Raw genomic sequence first — 20,112 nt, 5'->3', positions numbered from 1 at the left:
GTACAATCCATTTAACATTATTTGTTGTTTTCTTAATGTTTTTGTTTCCCTTTATTTTATCCAAAGTGTGCTGTCTTTTGGTTCCCTTACCATCTGGAAGACAGCACTTTTATTTTGCATAGAAGCTTAGTTTTTTTTAGATGCTACAGAATCTCTGCAGTGACTTGTGACAAATGTGCTAATTTACACCGGTAACAAATTCAGTATATGTTCTATATTCTGCAAATTTTAGTCAAATTTAAAAACAAATGTATTTACTTACCACATTTGGAGAATTATTGGTATGACCACATTATCGTTGTTATCCTTATCTGTTGATAAGTCTTGCTAAGAATCATTCTAGAGGTAAGCACATTACATGCCCACGTTGCCCAATGTGATATCTGTATGTTTGTGTATGTATGACAGAGAGGAGCACGACATGAAATAAAAAGTGCTGTATGTAGAAGGAAGGGTGGATGTGGCTTGGAGTGTACAGCCCTTTGAGTGGGTTTATAAGTCTATAATTTTGTGTTAGGTGATTATAAGAAAATATTTTAAATGTATTCATATTTTGTATTATTTTTGTAGATGATTATATTCATGTATATCTTTTAACTGAATATTATCATTAATTAATTTTCTACATCTGCTTCATCCTGTTCAGACTTACAGTTGAGCTGGAGACAACCTAGAGGCAGGATTCATCCCGAACAGGCTGCCAGTCCTTAACAGGGCAAACACAGAGACAAAAACCATGTGTACTCACACTCACAGTCAATTTAGAACCCCCAATTAACCAAACATGCATGTTTTTGGAGTGTTGAAGGAAGCGAGAGAAAATCAAGGCAGGCACAAAGAGAACTGCACAAAGATGGTGTAGGAACCAGCAACCTTCTTGCCGTGAGGTGACACTGTTAACCAGCACACCACTGTGACATCTTTGTCAGACAGTAAATAAGTTTAGCAGAAAAAAACAACAACAGATAATTTTGTCCTAAGACATCATATGCTGTTTTGATACACTTACAGTATCTTCTCAAATTAATGTTTGAAGAGCGCTTGACCTCATTATGTACTCTACTTCTGAATCTACAAACTTGCACAAGCATACAAATTCATGGTAAATCTATGAAATCATGCACTCAACCAAACTGCCTTAATCAACAGATTATTTAGATAAACAACATAATGAAAATCCAAAACACCAGAAAATAATTTACGTTTATATATGTTTATGTATAGTTTTTATTATTCAGGACATATTGAACCAATAAAGGAAGCACAAGCACATTGTACAAAGCCAGATGATGCAGTGTACTTAGTATAGGGACAGGAAATTTACTGAAACACCAACAAGTCCAGACTCCGAAGTTGACAAGAGGAAATTAGAGGGGCAGAAGGACTTGCAGAAGGGTTGTAACTCGAACATCCTAGTCCATAAAGCCCCCATACCTTTTCTGTAGCCTACTGCCATTCTCCCAAGCCCTTTTCATCACCCCTCCATTCTTGCTGTTTTCCACCAGCCATTCAGGCCTACCAACTCGCCTCATGAACCCGCCATAGCGCTTCTTGAGACCACGGCCTAACACTGCCTTTAGCAGGTTGCCTGGTGCCACCCCTCCTTCAGCACGACGCATGAAGCCTCCATACCTCTTCACTGCTTCTCCACCATGACTATCCCCCTCACTCCCATGCTCTCTTTCTGCACTAATGATCTTCAAGATCTCCAGATTAATATTTTCCTCCTCATCCTGGTCCTCCAGATTATCTGGTGCCCCCTGTGGAGAGGAGGAGCGGCGAGACATGAAACCACCATAGCGTTTTGTAAAGCCACCATAATTCACAGCCATCTGATGTTCAGGTGATTGTTCGGCATCAACATCAGGTGTCATAGCACCCACTGCTTTCTGTTCCTGCTGTGGATGTGGGTCATCATCAGGAGAATGAATGTTTTCCTCCTCAAACAGTAAGTCTTGGCACAGGCGCAGTTTCTGGCTGTCCAATCCACCACACTCAAGTAAGCATGTCTGGAAAATACAAACAAACATGCCATTATTACTTTCCAAATCAGTCTCATAAATCATTCAAATTTTGAACTGAAGCTGTACATAAAACAGTAGGAACCTCTTTGCTAGTTCAAATATTTTTGTTCACTTTAATTGAAAGATTTGCTGCCACTCACTGTACAGATGTCAGTGGGGTTATGTGCAGTCCACATTTAGGCTTTCTGAACCATAGGTATCTTTCATTTTCTAAACTTTGCCATAAAATAAGATTAATTGTGTATGTTATGTATTTTTCTCTAAACTTTTTTTTGTCTCGTCTTTTTTGACTGAATTTCATCTGCTTCCACTGACACTAATTAACTTTAAGTCCTGATGGATTTAGACTATCTCCTGATCATCAGTTAATTAATAGTAATCACTGATGATATTTTAATGTGTAAGCTACTGCAAAAAGTAATTTTTTGAAGGTCACACAGTTCTTAGTAAATCTCACTGACAACATGCAACACTCAATCACCGCTGGAGTAGCTGAAACTAAAGCCGTTCTCCCTCGTATGCTTGTCCTTTTGAAAGGACTGAGTTTATTCAGGTAGAGTTTTATCATACGTATGTGACAAAATTGGTTTGGTCTGGGATATATTTTAAGGATCACAGACATTTTACATAAAAAAGGCTATATTAATTTAAGTCCAGCACCTTGAGACTGTACACTGAGTGGAAGGAAGTAGGCCAGATGCCAGTGAAATTCAGAACCTCTATCCAGACAAAGCAACCAAGATCCAGGAATATATCAGGAAGATGGACCCCAGTGATTGACTACTAGGTAAATACCATAAATACATTTGATAAAAAAAACCCAGTAAGGAAGAAGGGCAAGAGGAGGCCCCATTATGAAAGGATACATTCTTGTACAGTAAGTGCAACTGACAGATTGAAGAAGTGGCTGAAATTAAGAAGTCTTATCAGTGGTTTGAAAAGGCTCATCTGAAAGAAAACACAGAGGCACTAATCATGGAAGCACAAGAACAGCACCTGAGCAATAGAGGTGGATTTTACCACACCAGACAAAGTTGTGCAAAGTTTGAGACAGTCTAGTATATCGTAGCAGGGTGTAAGATGCAGGCAGGAATAGCGTACATGTAACGTGATGATCAAGTGGCCAAAATAGTGTACAGGTACCGTACACAAGTATGATACAAGTCCTAAAGTCAAAATGATAGGCACCTAGGGCTGAAAGAGGAAGTAGAATTGATGTGGAAAGCATATGCAATAATGCTGCCAGTGGTAATCAGAACAATCGGGGCTGAGATGCCCAGAGAGGAAGAGTAGCTCCAGCAGATTTCAGAAACAATATTGAAAATATCTGTCCAGAACAGCGCCGTCCTTGGAATAAGTAAATTTAAAGATTTTGATTGTCATTGAGCCATTGTATTGTTTATACTACTTAAGTTGAATCTGCGGTAAAGAGTTTTAAAGTTGCAGTGGGTTCACACTACAAAGGAGATCTGGGACAAAGGATCATACACCACATTATTTATCAGACTTAACCTTTGACTTGTCTGTCTGATCTTCATCAGCAGTTACACCTGTCATGCAGTCAAATCCTCTCTTGTCATAAACGTTTCACTGTGATACAAATATCCTTCTTGATAAAGTCCGTTTTGATCACCAGCTTGTTGAAGATAACATATTATCTTTGTCTTCTCCTTCTTGGGTCTGTCATGATATTGTACACTGTGAACATCAATGAGGCATAAATATTCTTGCAAACAACCATCCATCCATGTAAAAAATACCGGAGCAGTCTACAATGAGTCACACTGAAAGGAATGTTCATGGTATTATTAACATTTCCTCTGATCTACAACTTCATCATTTAACGAGTCAATGATTGTATAAATATTTTAATAAAATATAATTAAAATGATACTTTAAGTTTACATAGAAAAATCTGAAAGATTCACAGTTCTAAAAGTAAAGAAAAAAAAATCATAGAAATTGAAATGTTTGATTTTGGCGCTAACACCATGTTTGAAAATGGATGTCAAAATATATGCAAAATGTAAAATTAATGCATTTGCAGAGGTTGAAAACCTAAAACAAGACCAACCATTTCCCTGGCACAAACAAATCAAACATTGTGGTGGTTGACAAAGACAAATACACAACAAGGTAGATATACGAAACAATCCCAAGCGACAATCAAGAAGATGAAACAAGAGAGCTGAAAAAAATACCAAGGGCTGAAAAAGGAGGTAAAAAAAGTGAAGGAAATTGTGGTGCCAGTGGTAAATGGAGTACTCAGGGCCTTGAACCTCAAACTGGGAGACTGACTCAAACAGATCCTAGGAACAACAACGGAAATCTCTTTCCAGGAGATCGGAGTTCCAGGAACAGCTAGGATACAGTGAAGAACCCTCAGACTCCAAAAGTAATTTTGAATAGCCTCACGCTGTCAGTTACCAGAGAGGGATTCAGGACGCAGACGCAGGGTCGTGCGGTTTCAAGAGGTTTTATTATCAACACAAGACAAGATCACAGCGGCACGAAACAGGCTTTAAACGCCTAAGCGCTCTCCTCCGTATCTACGAGGGAGGAGGAGCGCGGCTATGAAAGTTAACAAACGTAACATCTCTCCACAACGGGAGGAAAACCAAAAGCTATGAACTCTTAACAAAACAAAGTCACGCTCTCAGAGTGAGGCGGAATGAAACAAAGGCGCACTCTTTCAGAACAGAGGCTCTATAAAACTTTAACTTAAAGGCTCTCCTTTAACGGAGGCGACTATGAACGCTTACAACGAAAAATCACTCCGTGAAAATGGAGGAAAAACAAAGCTATGAAATTTACCGCTCAATAAATAACTAAGGCTATGGTACAAGGATAAATTACAAAACAAGAAAGCACTGCAGGCTCGTGGGATCATGGAACGAAGACAAGACAAGGCGAGTGGCTGGTAATGACGCTCGAACAGAGACAAAATACTGGCACAAGACAAGGGAAACTCAGACTATTTGAACACATGAGGGACCAAGGGGAACAGGTGAAAACACTTGGGAATCAGGGAAGACAATCAGACGCTTGACACGGGAGGAAGGGCAAGTCACCTGAAACGAGAGGACAACATTTGTGCTTTTTCAAAATAAAACAGGAAATGACGAGACAAGACATGAAACAGAAAAACCGTGACACACGCTATTCACACACACATATATATGTATATATACATACAGCAATCAGCCATAACATTAAAACCACTGACAGGTAAAGTGAGCAACACTTCTCATCTTTATCCAATGCAATGTTCTGCTGGGAAAACCTGCATCCTGGGACTCATATGGATTTAATTTAATCAAAATTTTATTGACATCATTTATGCCACTCAGACATTCAAAGCAAGAGCGTACAACTAGTTCATCAGACAGGGTACAAAAAAAACCTGCATAGATAGTGGTGTAGCTGACTATTTCTCAGATGGCGTTGAACAATAGAATAGGGAAAAAATAAATCAAATTAATAATCAACATAAAATGGAACAAGGTTCAATTATTTGGATTCACAAAAGGCATAATATGGATTGGGAATAGTTTTAATCATGTATTTTTCCAATAAATCCAATAAATTCTGTGACATTTATTAAAGTGGATGTATTGATGGTTTGGGTTTTTAGAACAATGGAAGATGTTATTACAAACTGTCTCCCAATCAGTTATGTTCCCCTCGACATTTAGATCTCGTTTCCATGTCGTAATTATCAGGAGTTCGTCTGTATCAACTTTTTGTATATTGAGGACTTTCTCTTACGGGGAAATCAAAAATCCACGTGGTAACAGGATGAGCCTCAGGAATTTTTCCATGGCATTTCAGCACTTATATAAGGCACAGATAAACATGAAAATATGTCTTGGGTATGTCAAAACTGGCTCTAACATCTCCAAAACTCAGCCAACCTTTTTCATTGAAAAGTTATTCTAGAGTGTGAACACTCCACTGCCTACAAATAAAGGGCTTATCAAGACATCAAGTGCCTGTTATGACATAAAATGGTGTGTCTGTGCCACTTCTTAGCATAGCCCAAGTGTTCCTCTGCCTGCTTAAAGTTAGTTACTGTGTTTGTGATAATAGGGCCAAAGGTTAACATATGCTGTTTTAGACAAATACCTGTAAAGACTAAGTCCTGCAGTCTTAGAGATTAAAATAAGTTGTTGTTCTGTTTCTCTCCATGGAACTGTATATGTTGGGTCCATCCACACACAAAGGGCATATAACTTAAAGGCCATATGATATACTTTAAAGTTAGAGAATGCTAGACCTTCAGTGCTTGTGGTATGTTGTAGGGTAGTGAATTTCAGCCTTGATTGTTTATTGTTCCAGATGTACAGCCAGATGTGCCAAAAGTATTAGTTTAGTGGTATAATTGCCACCTTTTGTGTGGGAGACCTGGGTTCAAATCCCCTGCATGAAAGGTACTACCTCCAGTAGGGGTCCTTAAGCAAGACCCCCTTACCCTATCTGCCTACCGGTAAGTCACTTTGGATAAAAGCATCTGCTAAACGCATAAACATAAGTATAGTACTAGAGTTTAAAAAGACTTCTGTAGAAGTTGAAGTATCAGCTCAAGTAGAAGGATAAAAGTACTGGCTTCAAAATGACTTAAAGTACAAAAGTAAAGGTAATGTCAAGAAAAAAAGCCATCAAATGTTATAGGCCCCACACCAAATAACTATAACCCCCCCCATAATGTTATCTCAAAATGTTGAAAAAATTGGGATACACTAGGCTACCTGTTTCAGCCTCATATATGCCCAATGAAAATGAATTTTAGTATAATGCAAATACATTAAAGAACCTTATATGTGTGCTACTGACCATTAACATGTGTTTCATGGAACTGAAGATTGGGACATATCCGAAATGGAGCCGGTGAGCCTGGCAGGGGGACAAGGGCGGGGTTAGGGGATGGCTTCTTGGGCTCAAGCCCCAGATATTTTTGCCAAAACCCCAAATGTTTACAGTGAGGGGAAAAAGCTGCTTCCGCTGACCAAAAAGTACCCAGAAGTACCGGAGTCCAACAGAGCAGCAGCAACGGTAAAGTAACCTGCGTTCATAGCCTGCCCTGCCAAGAAGACGTGTGTCCTCCTCTTTGATTCTGTTTCCTGTGTTGATTCCGCGAGTTCAAATTGAGGTCTGTCAGATGAACTACACATAGAAGATGGTGGACATAAGAATTTTTTTCTCTTTAGCTGCGCAACAACCGACCAGCAATGCCAACGCCGGAACAGATGTTTCAGGTCTGTGAAATTTTAGACACTCGGCGTGTGACAATTTACTGATTGATAAAGTTATAGTTTTTGCTAGATGGTTTTCATTAGCGTCAGTAAAAATAAAAGTTAGCATACGCAATGAAATTAACGCTACAAGATAAAAATCTAAAGTGAAGGTAAAGTTAATAAAATATAACCGTGTGTGTTACTATGTATTTTGCCATACAGATCACCTGCCATCCACTTCAGCTGCATCAGCCAGTCCTCCAGATGCTGTTTCAGGTTTGTAAAATGAAAAATTTTCTTCTATTTACTTAATCATTTTTAAAGGGAACGATTCTAGACTAGTCCTGCTCCCTATGAAAAGTGAAAACCATCCATCCATCCATTTTCTATACCGTCAATCCGTTAATCGGGTAGCGGGTAAAAGTGAAAACCATTTCAAGAAATTAGTGGTGAGTTAGAGGTTAGCTAAATTTAGTCCCTTAGTTTTTTTTATGCAGATAAGTCAGCTACATGCAGGGATGAGCAGCAAGGGTCAGCACAGCAACAAGGGAGAGCAGGTGGATTGCCTCCTGTCGATTTAGGGACAAAAGAAAGTGGCCCAAAGCAGGTGCCCCTCTCCCAGTACCCGTTCAGCCAATTTAGTATCCAGCAGAAGGCATTTAACAAGAGCTGGTTTGAGGAATTTTGTTGGCTGGAGTACTCTGTCTCCAGAGACTCTGCATTTTGCTTTCCATGTCAGCAGTTTGGAAGGCAGCATGTTTGTGCTAATAAGGATGCTCTCATCAGGAGCTCTGGATTTTGTAATTGGATAAGAGCTTTAAATTCCTTCTGTGAGCATGACAAAGCTGAGCTTCACAAGACAAGCATGGTCTGCTGGCAAAGCTTTAAAGACACAGAAACTTATGGGGATGTGGTTGATCAGCTGCATACTGCAAATGCAGAAGAAATATAAGAAAGACGCCGCTACCTTCAACGTATTGTAGCTGTCACAACATTTCCTGGAAAGCAAGGCATCATATTCCGTGGCCATAATGAGAAGGATGAAGAGCCAAAACTCAGGCAACTTCCCAGAATGCATAAAGCTCCGAACACAATTTGACCCTTTTCTTAAAAAAAATATACACCACAAAAGAATACCACCTACCTTTCTCATTCATCCCAAAATTAGATGATTATCAGCATTGTACAAGAAATAACTATACATGTCACCAAACAAGTTACATCCTCCAATATGTATTCTGTGATGGTGTCACAACTGGTGGAAGGGGGTTGTGCGTGACGTGGTGGAGAGAGGACCCAGATGCAGAATTTCAAAAGGACAACTTCAATTTAAATTAAAGAGCAAAAAGCGCTGGTTAAAATGAGATCTCTCGACTGTGGAATAAATAGAACAAGACTATGGCTGTGGAAAAACAAGAGGCAAAAACCTGACCTGACAAAACCTAACAAACATGAACTCGTGGCAAGACGTGAGGAAAAATAAGGTGACGTGAGTTGAGGAAAACTGGAACCTAAATACTGTGGTGAGGTGATTGGAGATGGTGGTGCAGTTGTGAAACAAAGGCAGGTGACTTGAGTGAACCTAATGATGTGGCAAGGGAAAACATAGCAAAAAACGTCCCACTTCAGTCCCACGGGGGGGTCCAGGCCCGCTTCAGAGAGCAACACCCAGAAGCAGTTTATGTGCACTGTAATGCACATGAGCTGAACCTGGTTCTGTCCCACTCATGGAGAGCCATACCTGAAGCTGCAGCATGCTTTGACCTGCTTGAAAACATTCTTCAGCAACTCCCTTCTCAACCACAACAAGTTCAAAGAAGTCCAAAAACAACTTGGACTGAAGACATCTGAACTTGTGCAGCTCTCCACAACTAGATGGGCAAGCCAGGTGTGGTCGGTGATTTCAGACATCATCTTTTTTATCCATGTCTTGACAGGATGTTGCAGGAGCTTACTCATTGTTTTTCAGATGTAGGGGAAGAGGTCATGTCAGGCATTCAAGCCTGCAACTCAACTTCTCCGACCTTTCTCTCTGAAGATGCCCTCCAAAGCCTTAGTACCCATTACAAAATCTCACTGAAGCCAGAAGAGCTTATGGTAGCTAAAAATTTCAACAAGAGGAAGCTTGAGACGGAGAAAGGTAAACTAGTCTCTAGTGTGAAAGAGAAAGACCCTGACATAGCCATTGTGTTCCACATGCTTGATGAGGACATGTTTCCAACCCTGAAACCTGTCCTCCAAATGGCCCTGACAATTCCTGTAAGCAGCTGTAGCTGTGAACGGTCCTTCAGTGCATTACGTCGTCTGCGCACATCGCTAAGGAGCACTATGGGCCAAGACAGGCTTAATGACCTTGCTATAATATCCATCGAAAAGTACAACCTGGATGCCATAACCCCAGACAATATTATTGACAGATTTGCCCAATTGAAACCATGTTGGTATAGCCTCATTTTGCCACAACCACCACAAGAAAAATAGAAGACTTAGTTGAGGTTCTCTCCAGGTACTCCGCCTTCCTCCCACCGTCCAATAACATGCATGTTAGGTGAATTCTGCACATTGCAGAATTTTCATTTTCACAACGGCAATCCCGGATCGTGTTGATACTGGTAAAGCAGACCACTTGGCTAGATCCCTTTGAACATCATATAGATTCGTTGTTTTCTTGGACAATGCACTGTAATGATGTATGTATGTTGACACCCAAGTATGTAATTTTGCTTTGATTTGGTGTCATATGTCGTTTATGTTATTTAATCTAAGCACATTAGCCTTGTCCCATTTGATTTTATGATTAGAGATTAGGGCTGCCACAAACGATTATTTCAATAGTCGACTAATCACGGATTATTTTTTTTGATTAGTTGACTAATCGGATGTAAAACATAGAGCAATCAAACATCAAACACACAAAAAAAAAACGACGCATCGGCTATTAAATTCGTCGTTGATGAATTTAATAGTCGACATAATCGTGACTAGTCGACTAATCGTGGCAGCCCTATTAGAGATTGAGCCAAAGCAATCAAGCACCTTTTCAGCATCCACAGATAAAACAGCTGCTGATGTTGGAAGGTTTCTGGCTTTTTGTATTACATGCAGCAACCTGCGTACATTATCTGATGCATGGCGTTTGAGTATAGTTTGGTCATGGTGGATTTAATTTCCCTATGAAGTGTGGCGATTATGGTTTTTCATTTATTTATTTATATATTTCTATTGGTCCTGGGTGAGAGGGTTCCAGGTTCGATCTCCACCTGGGGCCTTTCTGTGTGGAGTTTGCATGTTCTCCCCATGTATGCGTGGGTTATCTCCGGGTACTCCGGTTTCCTCTCACCGTCCAAAAACATGCATGTTGGGTTAATTGGTGACTCTAAAATTGTCCTTAAGAGTGAGTGTGAGCCCCTCTGTGTGGCCGCTGTATGGTTGTTTGTCTTGTTTGTCTCTGTGTGGCCCTGTGATGGACAGGCGACCTGTACCCTGGCTCTCGCCCGATGACCGCTGGGATAGGCTCCAGCCCCCCCGCGGTCTGACCGACGGATTAAGCCGGTGGATGGATGGATGGTCCTGGGTGCTGGCTGGTTTTCTTTGTTTGTTTCAGGCTGGGAGGCTTGGAGGAGCACTTTCACACCATTCGCACCTGTGGCTTATCATCAATCGAGCGGCGGTTAAAGCCTGCTCTCTCCTGTGCCAGGTGATTCCTTCTCTTCAGTGTGTAACCTATGCCTGCTGTTTTCCACCCAGCCCACCTGCACGGAATCACCTGGACACAGCACCCACACCAACCCGGATCACGGACCCGGACAAGGAAACCTCCCTCCCCGCCGACCAGGACCCTGAATCCTTTCTCAACTTCCTGGTGTCCCAACTCCCCCCACCCTAAATAAATCCATTTTATTACATATAATTTCCAGTCTCCTGTTTGCTTCTGGGTCCAGTCTTCTCCAGCCCTAACATGAAGCGCTGTAAGCGCAGTGCCAAGAATTTGAGAAAAGCTTTATATTGGTCCTAATGAGTCTTATAGGTCTGTAATTAGAACAATCAGTAGGATATTTGCCTATTTTTAAAAAATTTTCAAGGTATGAGAGAGATTAATGCAGTGTTCATTTGTTGATGAAAAGTTCCCCTTTCTATTGCTGATGTTAAAGCTTGTAATATTTTGGGTCCATGTATATCAAAGTACTGTAATAATAGTTGTGAAAGTATTACATCTAACCCTGATGTTTTCCATCCATCCGTTTTCTAAACCCCCTTAATCCAACTCAGGGTTGCGGGGGGAGACAGCCTGGATAGGGGGCCACATAGTGACAAACCATCTACGCTCACACTCACACTTACTCCTAGGGTCAATTTAGAGTCACCAATTAACCTGACAGGTTTTTGGGCGGTTGGAGGAAGCCAGAGAACCTGGAGAGAACCAATACATACGCATACATGGGGAGAACATGGAAACTCCACACAGACGCTGGGATTTGAACCAGGAACCCTCTTGCTGAGGCGACATTGCTAACCACCACACACCGTGCAGCCTCAACCCTGGTGTTTTCCCTATTTTAACTCCTTTCAATGCTGCTTTAATTTCCTCCAGTTTTTTTTTGTTGGCCCAGTTTTTCTGCCTCCTCTGGGTCAAGAGGACTGGAGAGACTACTGTAAAGGTTGACATTGTTTCTTCAGTTCAGCAATCCTTTCCTGCCTTTTGCCTTTTCCTCTTCAGACTGACTGGAAAGGAGGATGTAAAATCCCTTCTAAATCCCTTTGTTTCTTGCCACATGAATGCAGGATCAGAAGCAAAACTTCTTTTGATTGATATAAATTCAATCACTTTGGATCTAAATTCTGTATCAAACTCTGTGTTCTGAAAGAGGGCAGAATTAAATTGCCATTTTCTAGACCTTTCCCACAAAGCATTACATTGGAATGTGGTTATGAGTGAGCTATGATCAGATAGAATGGCTGATTCCATTGCCATTGATAAAAAAAATAGTCTAAGTTCCCTGGAGCATAACATAATCAATGCAGGAATAGGTGAGGTGATGTGAGGAGAAGAAAGAGTAATTCCACTACTGCCCTGAACATGTATGACACCTGTTGCTGAGCCTTTGTGTGGTTGGTTCCTGATGTATCTTGTATCAAGTCTAGGAACGCATTCATGTCTCCTCCTATATTTAGAGCATATTCAGTAATGTGCCAGCAATTCATTAGTTAACCGTGGGAAGAAAATTTAATCAACTATGGATGGGGCATACACAGAGATTAAAAATATGTTCCTATTCTTATAGTGGTGCACACAAAAGATATCTTGCCACTTTACTACATTTATCTATAGTGAGGGAGGTTCTCCGTGACAACACAGAGCCCTTGAATTTAGTGTTATCACTCGATGAGGCAGCAATCTTGTAGTATATATTTTGTAAGCAGTTCACATCTTTATTTGTGTAGATGTGATTCCTGTGTAAGAGTAATGTCTATGTTCTTACTTTTGAAATAATCCATGAATTCAGTGAGTGTGACTGGTCCATTAAGACCCTTAATGTTAATTGAAACAATGGAAAGTATAGCCATTGTGGGCTTGTATATTGCAATGTTCCCTGCCATATTTCTCGACTAAAATACTTGTGCATACTCGTACATCTTGGCATGGCATGATAAAAACATAAGAAGAGACCACAGAACCCTAATCCTGATTGTAAGATGTGTGGCCACATCAAACACATTATGCACAAACCTCAGCCCATTATTACCCCCTATCTAATATAGAAGGTTTAATGGTTCAGGTCTTATGATTCCTTAGTTAAATACCGGGAAGAGAAAAAAAAAAAGAAGCAGATCAACCTTCTTACGACATTTGCCATCCTAAAACTAGGGATGCACCGATTACAATTTTCTGGCCGATCGCCGATCTCTAAAAAGCCTGATCTGCCGATTACAATTTTGGCCGATACCAATTTTTTTTATAACTGACACTGACAAGCGTTATAAGGTCAGTCTGACAACATACACCTTCAATGTCCCAATCTTATTTTATTGAAAAACATCGAACAATACCCGTGAAACAATACAGACTTATTTTAACTGCACATGAGGTAGTGCTCTCAAATATAAATGAAAAGTTTAGAGCATTGCTGTCCAACCTAATAAATTAACTAAACTAAACTAAACTAGACTAAACTAAACTAAAATAAATCAGTTCCTTTAGTCTTTCATTTTTAACATTTTAAAAACAAATAAAACTTGCACAGGCCTGTGTTGAGCCTCTTACCAAAAATATGGTACACAGCAGTATTTTGCTTTTACAAAATCACAAGGTTTGAGGTCAGTTGAGGAGAAACTAACAAAACAACTTAAACCACCAATAAAGTGTTCTGAGTTTTAGGTTTCCTTGTAGTGCAAAAAGAAAAATGCTCAAATGCAGCAGCTTTGTGGTTATTCAAATGTAAAAACAATCTAAAAATAAGCTGCAACAGCTTACAGGAAAAAAGCTCCTTAAAGTCAAACATTCTACAAAAAATAACATGCAGCCTGTGTAACATTTTCAAAAGTCAAAGGGTAATAAGAAGAATTAACACTGGCAAAGGTAAGCTGTTCTAACAGATTTACTGCAGTCACTTGTACATTAGTGGCAGGATTTTCTTGTTGAAAAAAAGCATTTTTGCTTTTTCACCAGACAGGTGACTTCTTTTCTCATCTACTACATGTTCAGACGTTCGCTTTCAATACTTGTGCATGGGGCAAAGAGATAGGCTTGAGCAAGTAGCTCAAGATGATGGGAACAATTTTCAATGAGCCTCTAGTAGGCCAATGAGTCCTGGCTTCTGTCGATGGGAACCTCAGATAGGTAGTTCTATACCTGCATGGCTGAAGGGCTGGCCAGCTGTTTCTCCTTATCAATGTTCTTATCAGTGTAACAGTAGACTAGACATTTTGGCTGCAGGTGCATATATTTCAGGAGGTCCCAGTGGATGTTCCTGCAACAGCTTTTTCATCCACAGGTGTGCATCTGGTCTCCCCCTCTGCCAGTGTGGCCAAAAGGAGCAGTTTCACTTCATCCTTCACCTCTACTGAGAAGTAGCAATTCTTATATCTTGTTTTGCATAAACAAAGAAAGATGGGTCAATCATTGTATAAAGAAATACATTTCAAATTAGCAACTTTCATTTTTAATTTGTTTAAAATCTAGTAGGTTAATAGTAATTATGGTTAGAAAATACAATATTCATAGTTACTTACCTAAAAGATTTAGTCTATTAGAACTTGAGCAGTTAGTGCGCATCATATCTCCTCAGTCCATTGCAATAATGTTTGTAATAATAATGTAATAATATAATGTAGTGTTTGACACCAGACTTACATATAGTGCTTGTGGATTCTTTTGCAAAGTTGCCCAGATGGGAAGTTGCTACTCCACACTAGAAGAGTCTGGTCGTGTTGATTCTGTCACTGTTTCTGGATCCTGTTGTGGAGTCTCTTGTCCCGCAACTCCCCAGGCGTTTGTTTGACCCAAGTGCAGAACAGAGCTATATCACTTGTTTATGTATTTAGCAGACGCTTTTATCGAAAGCGACTAGGGTAAAGGGGCCTTGCCTAAGGACCCCTACTGGAGGTAGTAGTACCTTTCATGCAGGGGATTTGAACCCAGGTCACCCACATGAAAGGTGGCAATCTTACCACTACTCTTATGTTGGAGACAAGTGCAGTACTCCAACAGCTTGCAGACTAAAACAAACCAGCAGTCAAACATGATATGTCTGATATCATGTTGGATACATCTACAAGGATGCACACCTATGCACACAACTATTTTGCAAACTAGTATGACTTTTTAGACAAAAGCTATCAGAAGAACAGTGCAACTCCAGAAACTCCACTTAAGTATTTCTAATGCTTCTTCTGATTTTTTTTCCCCACATAAATAATACATGGGCTGACCAGCACAACTGATATTCTGTTGAGTATCAAGGACCAAAACTGCCATAATCAAAAATACATAAATAAATATATGAGGAAATAAATAAACATGTGGTTTTACATTTTCCATTAATCTATCATTTTTTTTTTACCTACTTTATATTTTTTCCATATTTATTTATTCATCCACATTTCCACTTTTCTTTATCTACACATATTTATTTTCTCACTTTTCCACATTATTACTTTTATTCACCCTTTTTTACCTCAAGCGTATGATAATAAGGTGGGCATTTCTAACCTTGATCTACAGCATGATTAGTTATCTAGGAGAAACAGTGTCAACCAATCAACTCTCAAAAAATCCACAGGAAACCATCAGGCTCTGCCCTACTTTCTTGTGAGAGATAATCGCTTTCCATTAGGCGATTGCTGGTGAACTAAGGCAAATTTCTGACTTATCTCAGAATAATACAGAGGAATGACTACTTATTGTTTCATGTAGATACTGTGACTGACAAAATGATTATGTTAACTGCACATACAGATACTAAAATTGACCCTTTGGTGTTCCAAAATTGTAAAATTCAAGTTAAGAGTATATCTGAATACAGTAGAAATGAAATCTACACGTGAACACAGAAAGTACATATTAGAAACTGTACTCTCAAACAAAAAATATAAAATCAAGAGGAATATTTATGGTAGGATAACCTTATTATATAAAAAAAACTATACAATGTTATGGGCATAAAGTGGACACCAGATGTTAGTGCAAGACCTGTGCAGTTCTTGTTTCAACTCTGTGCTCTTCCTGGTGCTGAGGTGCATAGCCTGTGTGGGCCTAACTGTTGTTGATAAACTGTTTGATGGACAAAACTTATCATAACCTGAGTTTTACTTTTGACCTAATTTTAAATGTAATGCAGTTGTTAGGGCTGGGTAAAGAGGATGAATTACAATTTTGCTAGAAACATCTGAAAACTTTGGTATTACTAAACCCAAACATCTGCCATAACCAGCGTTGCTTTCCCTGGCCAGGACACCCAGAAACATTTCCAAACTCTGTCTCACTCTTACCCTCCTAGACTCTGAGAAAGTCATCCATGCATTTGTCTCCTGTAGACTGGACTACTGCAACACACTTCTCATTGGTATCCCCAGCAAAAGCATTCAAAAGCAGTACATTCAAAACAGTTCTGCTCGGATCCTGTTGAGAGTGCGGAACTATGAGCACATCACTCCATTCCATTCACTACACTGGCTCCCAGTCTCTGCTCAGACTGAGTACAAGGTACGAGGTCTCTCTCCTCACTTTCAAATGCATCCATGGAAAGGGCATTCAGCTTCTGCTGCCACGTGAAAAAAACATTGCATTGACACCAAAGTGTGAGATGCTCCCTGGAAAAACAAGTGCTGTAAACAGCAAAAAATTGAAATAATTTCTACTTCCAGCTCCCGATTCAGAAGAGAAAAATGCAAAAAAGCAATAATGAATATTTTCTGGGATTCAATTGATAAACACAGTGAATTTTACTCTTTAGTTTATGTATCCCCTTAGATAACATAAAAAGTGAGAATGCAAGAATCAAATACATTCAGACATTTATCTTATGTGGCTGAATCGATTTTGTTATATACAAATTAGTACAACATTGCTTGTAGAAATGCAACTGAAAGGAGTCTGAGTTATAGAGAGAAAGCTCTGCCATTTCTCAATTTGGCCCCATCAAAACTCAATCATAACCTCTGTTTCAACAAACAGTTGAAAATGAAGAGAAGGCGCACACACACACACACACATAAAGATTACGTCATTCAACAGATGCCCATGACATCGCTTAATTGCCCCCTTAGCAACCCAGAAAGAAAAACAGTTTCCCCAACAAGAAAAGTTTTTAGTCTATCCAGGTTTAATGGAAGTCTCCCTAACAAAAGCTGTTTTCCCCATGCTAACATAATTGTTATCATCGTTATTCTTTAACTTGTGAAACCAAATAAAGCCGGAGACGGGAGTGTAATAACAACAAATGTATCTGTTCAGCCCTGGCGGCTGCATATTGTGAGGACAACCTGATGCTGAGTCCACATGTATCATTGGATTTCACTTATCACAGCCATCAAGAATTCCCGTTTGATTGCACTGGTGGGATTCTTGCTGAGCTTTCAGTGCTGCTGGCTTATGAAGACAGAATTAATGAACAGGAAAATTGAATTGAGAACATATTGGCACCTAGGGGCTTGTGGAGGGGGTAGGGATGAAGGTTGAAGGCAGCAGCACCCTCCGGTGGCAAGAATGGAAAATAAAGTAAAAAAAAAACAGAAAAAGGTGACAGCAAAATAAAACACTCGAAAGCTTGTTAATTCCAAGTATTTAGTCTCAGAGAGTATCATTACATTTTCAAAATCTTTAAGTGAAATAATGCATTTTGGATATAATTAAATATTATACTACTCTTGGAATATATATCACTGCAGAGCCATTCTTATCATTTAGCTTAGTAATTATATCCCTGCATTTGATAAATATTTTTGAGAATTGAATGTTTATGACGTTACATGAAAATAACGATTTACAACTGATATAAGAGTAAATATCAAGTCTATTTAAATCTTTTTTTTTTTTTTTTTTTACAGACAAAGTATCTTTTTCTATGTATTTATAATATGAATTTTTATCAGTTGAGGGAAATCTCACACACTTCACAAAACCCAAAGGATGCAAATATTCAAAACTGTATATAATTGTATATGTTTGTCACTCAACATAGTTGACACAGAAATGCAATGCTTTCTGTCGTAAGTACAGTGCAACAATGACTTTAATCAAGATGATTCCAGTCTGATAACGTTGGATGTTAGAGTGAGGCTCTGGGGTTGTTAGGGAAGAAAACAAAAAAAGAACCTTAACAGTTTTGAAAATTGCCTTCAAGCATAAAGACTAGTTTCAATCATAATTATAATTATCAACAGTGTGAGGAGGAGTTTTTTTAAAATTTGCAATAGAGGAATAAAAAGAGGAAAAATAAGGCTTAAGAGCAGGGGGGAAGAGGGAAAGGGCAATAAAGCCATTCAGACAAAAACCGAAATGACCAGAATATGATTAAGAATTTATTCTATGTGGCTCCACCCAGCTGCTTATTTATTGATCTACCACTGAATAACCAAAGCATATTAAGCATATTTGTTTCAGCTTACCTTGTCTTTAATGATCATTATTAAATACTGAATCATTTAGAAAATGAAACTGAAATGGGTAAATAGCATAGTAGGTAAATAAAAGAGGAAAGGAGAGGACAAATGGAGGGATGGAGAAAACAGACATGGTAAAGACAAAAAAGGAAAATAGCAAGGGAACAATGAGGAGAAAAACAGTAAGTGGAAAATGAGCAACACTGTCTCTCTGACCTTCGTGCACGAGGGTATTACACACAATACACTGTAGTTATAGAATATGGATATAGTGACTTTACCACAGTTGAGAGAGCAGACTGTTGTCCTTGCAGGCGGTACACACAAAGTGCACACTCTTTCCCACAGTCTGTTCCAAACACCAGTGACACACATGTGCCCAGAGCCAACATCCACATACAGTTGCTCTGTGAAATGGCAGCCATGGACTAAAGACAGAAAATCACAGATTATTATCATTATTGTTGTTGAAACTGTCACAAAATGTTATATACTGTGCTTTCCACTGCTACTACACCCATCACCACTAATACTAATTCAACTCCTAATGTCACTAATTATAACTAATAATATTTGGACTATTACTAAGCTGATACTATTACTAGCCCTCTACTAACATTAATATTGCTAAATATCAAAACAAAATGACCTGTGCTGTGGATAAAAACATTTCAACTAAATGTGTTGTATTTTAAAAGCATTGGCAGAGAATAATTGATTTTTTACTGTAGTAAAAGTTCTAATGGTGGAGGCTGCTGAATTATATAGTTGATGTCTTACCTCTGCTTTAATTTGAACGATAGTTTTTTCGATGACTTTCTTGTCCAAACGTATCCTTCAGGGTTTTCAACGGGGTTGAAATTCACTAACTCGAGCGAACTGTGTCCCAAATATACCAATACATGCGGGTAAAATAATGACTGTTCAAATCTCAATTCTTGCACGACGCTTGTCTATGTTTTATGTAACTTCTCCAGAGAAGTCCAAATTGTCATTGATTAAAGGAGAGAAGACCACCCAAAGGTGTTACCTCAGCTGCTTACAGAGACCTAGGTGTAAAGCTGCAGCTCGGTGTTCAGCGGCTTTTTAAAGTTTTTTCTGTGGCTGACGTCTTCGGCAATAACACTATGGGGAGGGGGTGGATCCCGAGACGTTCCAGCCCCCACGCCCCGCATTTAACACCACCACTACTTCAAATATTTCTGTTACGTCTGTATTTGTCCTGCCCTCTCAAGTAATGAGTCAAAGTTCTCCTAAAGGCTCAGTGCTTAGAGTGGATCGTCCAATAACCGGAAATTTGGTGGATCGATTCCCACTCTCACCACTCCAAGATTGAACTGACAGCTGGAGGGGTGCCGAAACTTTCAAGCCACCGTGGAACCCCGTGATCCCCGGTGTGTGACCCTGTGCATGTGTGTGTTCAGCAGGTGCCAACCTGGATGGGTTAATGTGGAGGAGAAATTTCGTGTATTTCCCTGTACATTTCGAGATAAATCTGATCTTAGAATTAACATTGTTAATGTCCCAATAAATTCACCTGCAGTAAAATCTATTGTTAAAGGAAAAATGCTAATCTAGTGTAGGAGATTTTACAGGGCTGCGAAATAAGTGCAATGAAAAGAAATGTGCTCATGATGTATTCAGTGGGAGCCTTTTTTTTTTTTTTTTAACTGATTAACCATTAGTAAAAAGTGAGACAAAATAAAATCAAAAATGTTGTCGGTTCAGTAAGTCTGTAAATTAATGGTTTGTAT

At 39.3% G+C, this 20,112-nt stretch overlaps 1 protein-coding gene across 1 annotated transcript; it reads right to left on the bottom strand.

Moving 5' to 3' along the window:
- Nucleotides 1-1,215: 1,215 nt before the first annotated feature.
- Nucleotides 1,216-19,426, bottom strand: penka (proenkephalin a). The gene is made up of 3 exons (XM_072364475.1): nt 19,139-19,426; nt 18,640-18,786; nt 1,216-2,009 (listed from the first exon to the last, which is right to left on the bottom strand). The coding sequence occupies exons 2-3, from the start codon at nt 18,781-18,783 to the stop codon at nt 1,413-1,415; spliced, it is 741 nt and encodes a 246-aa protein (XP_072220576.1). The 5' UTR covers nt 18,784-18,786; nt 19,139-19,426; the 3' UTR covers nt 1,216-1,412.
- Nucleotides 19,427-20,112: the final 686 nt, after the last annotated feature.

This window comes from Leuresthes tenuis, unplaced genomic scaffold (assembly GCF_036924035.1).
Source record: "Leuresthes tenuis unplaced genomic scaffold, fLeuTen1.0.hap1 SCAF_14, whole genome shotgun sequence".
NCBI lineage: Eukaryota > Metazoa > Chordata > Actinopteri > Atheriniformes > Atherinopsidae > Leuresthes > Leuresthes tenuis.
This window is presented reverse-complemented; position numbering and strand designations above follow the sequence as displayed.

Bases quoted from the DNA above. Each gene is read 5' to 3' on its own strand.
- penka (XM_072364475.1), bottom strand. From the start codon at position 18,783: ATGGCTGCCATTTCACAGAGCAACTGTATGTGGATGTTGGCTCTGGGC. The intron at 2,010-18,639 runs GTAAAGTCACTA...TGTATTTTCCAG, and splicing joins AGTCTGCTCTCTCAACTGTG to ACATGCTTACTTGAGTGTGG.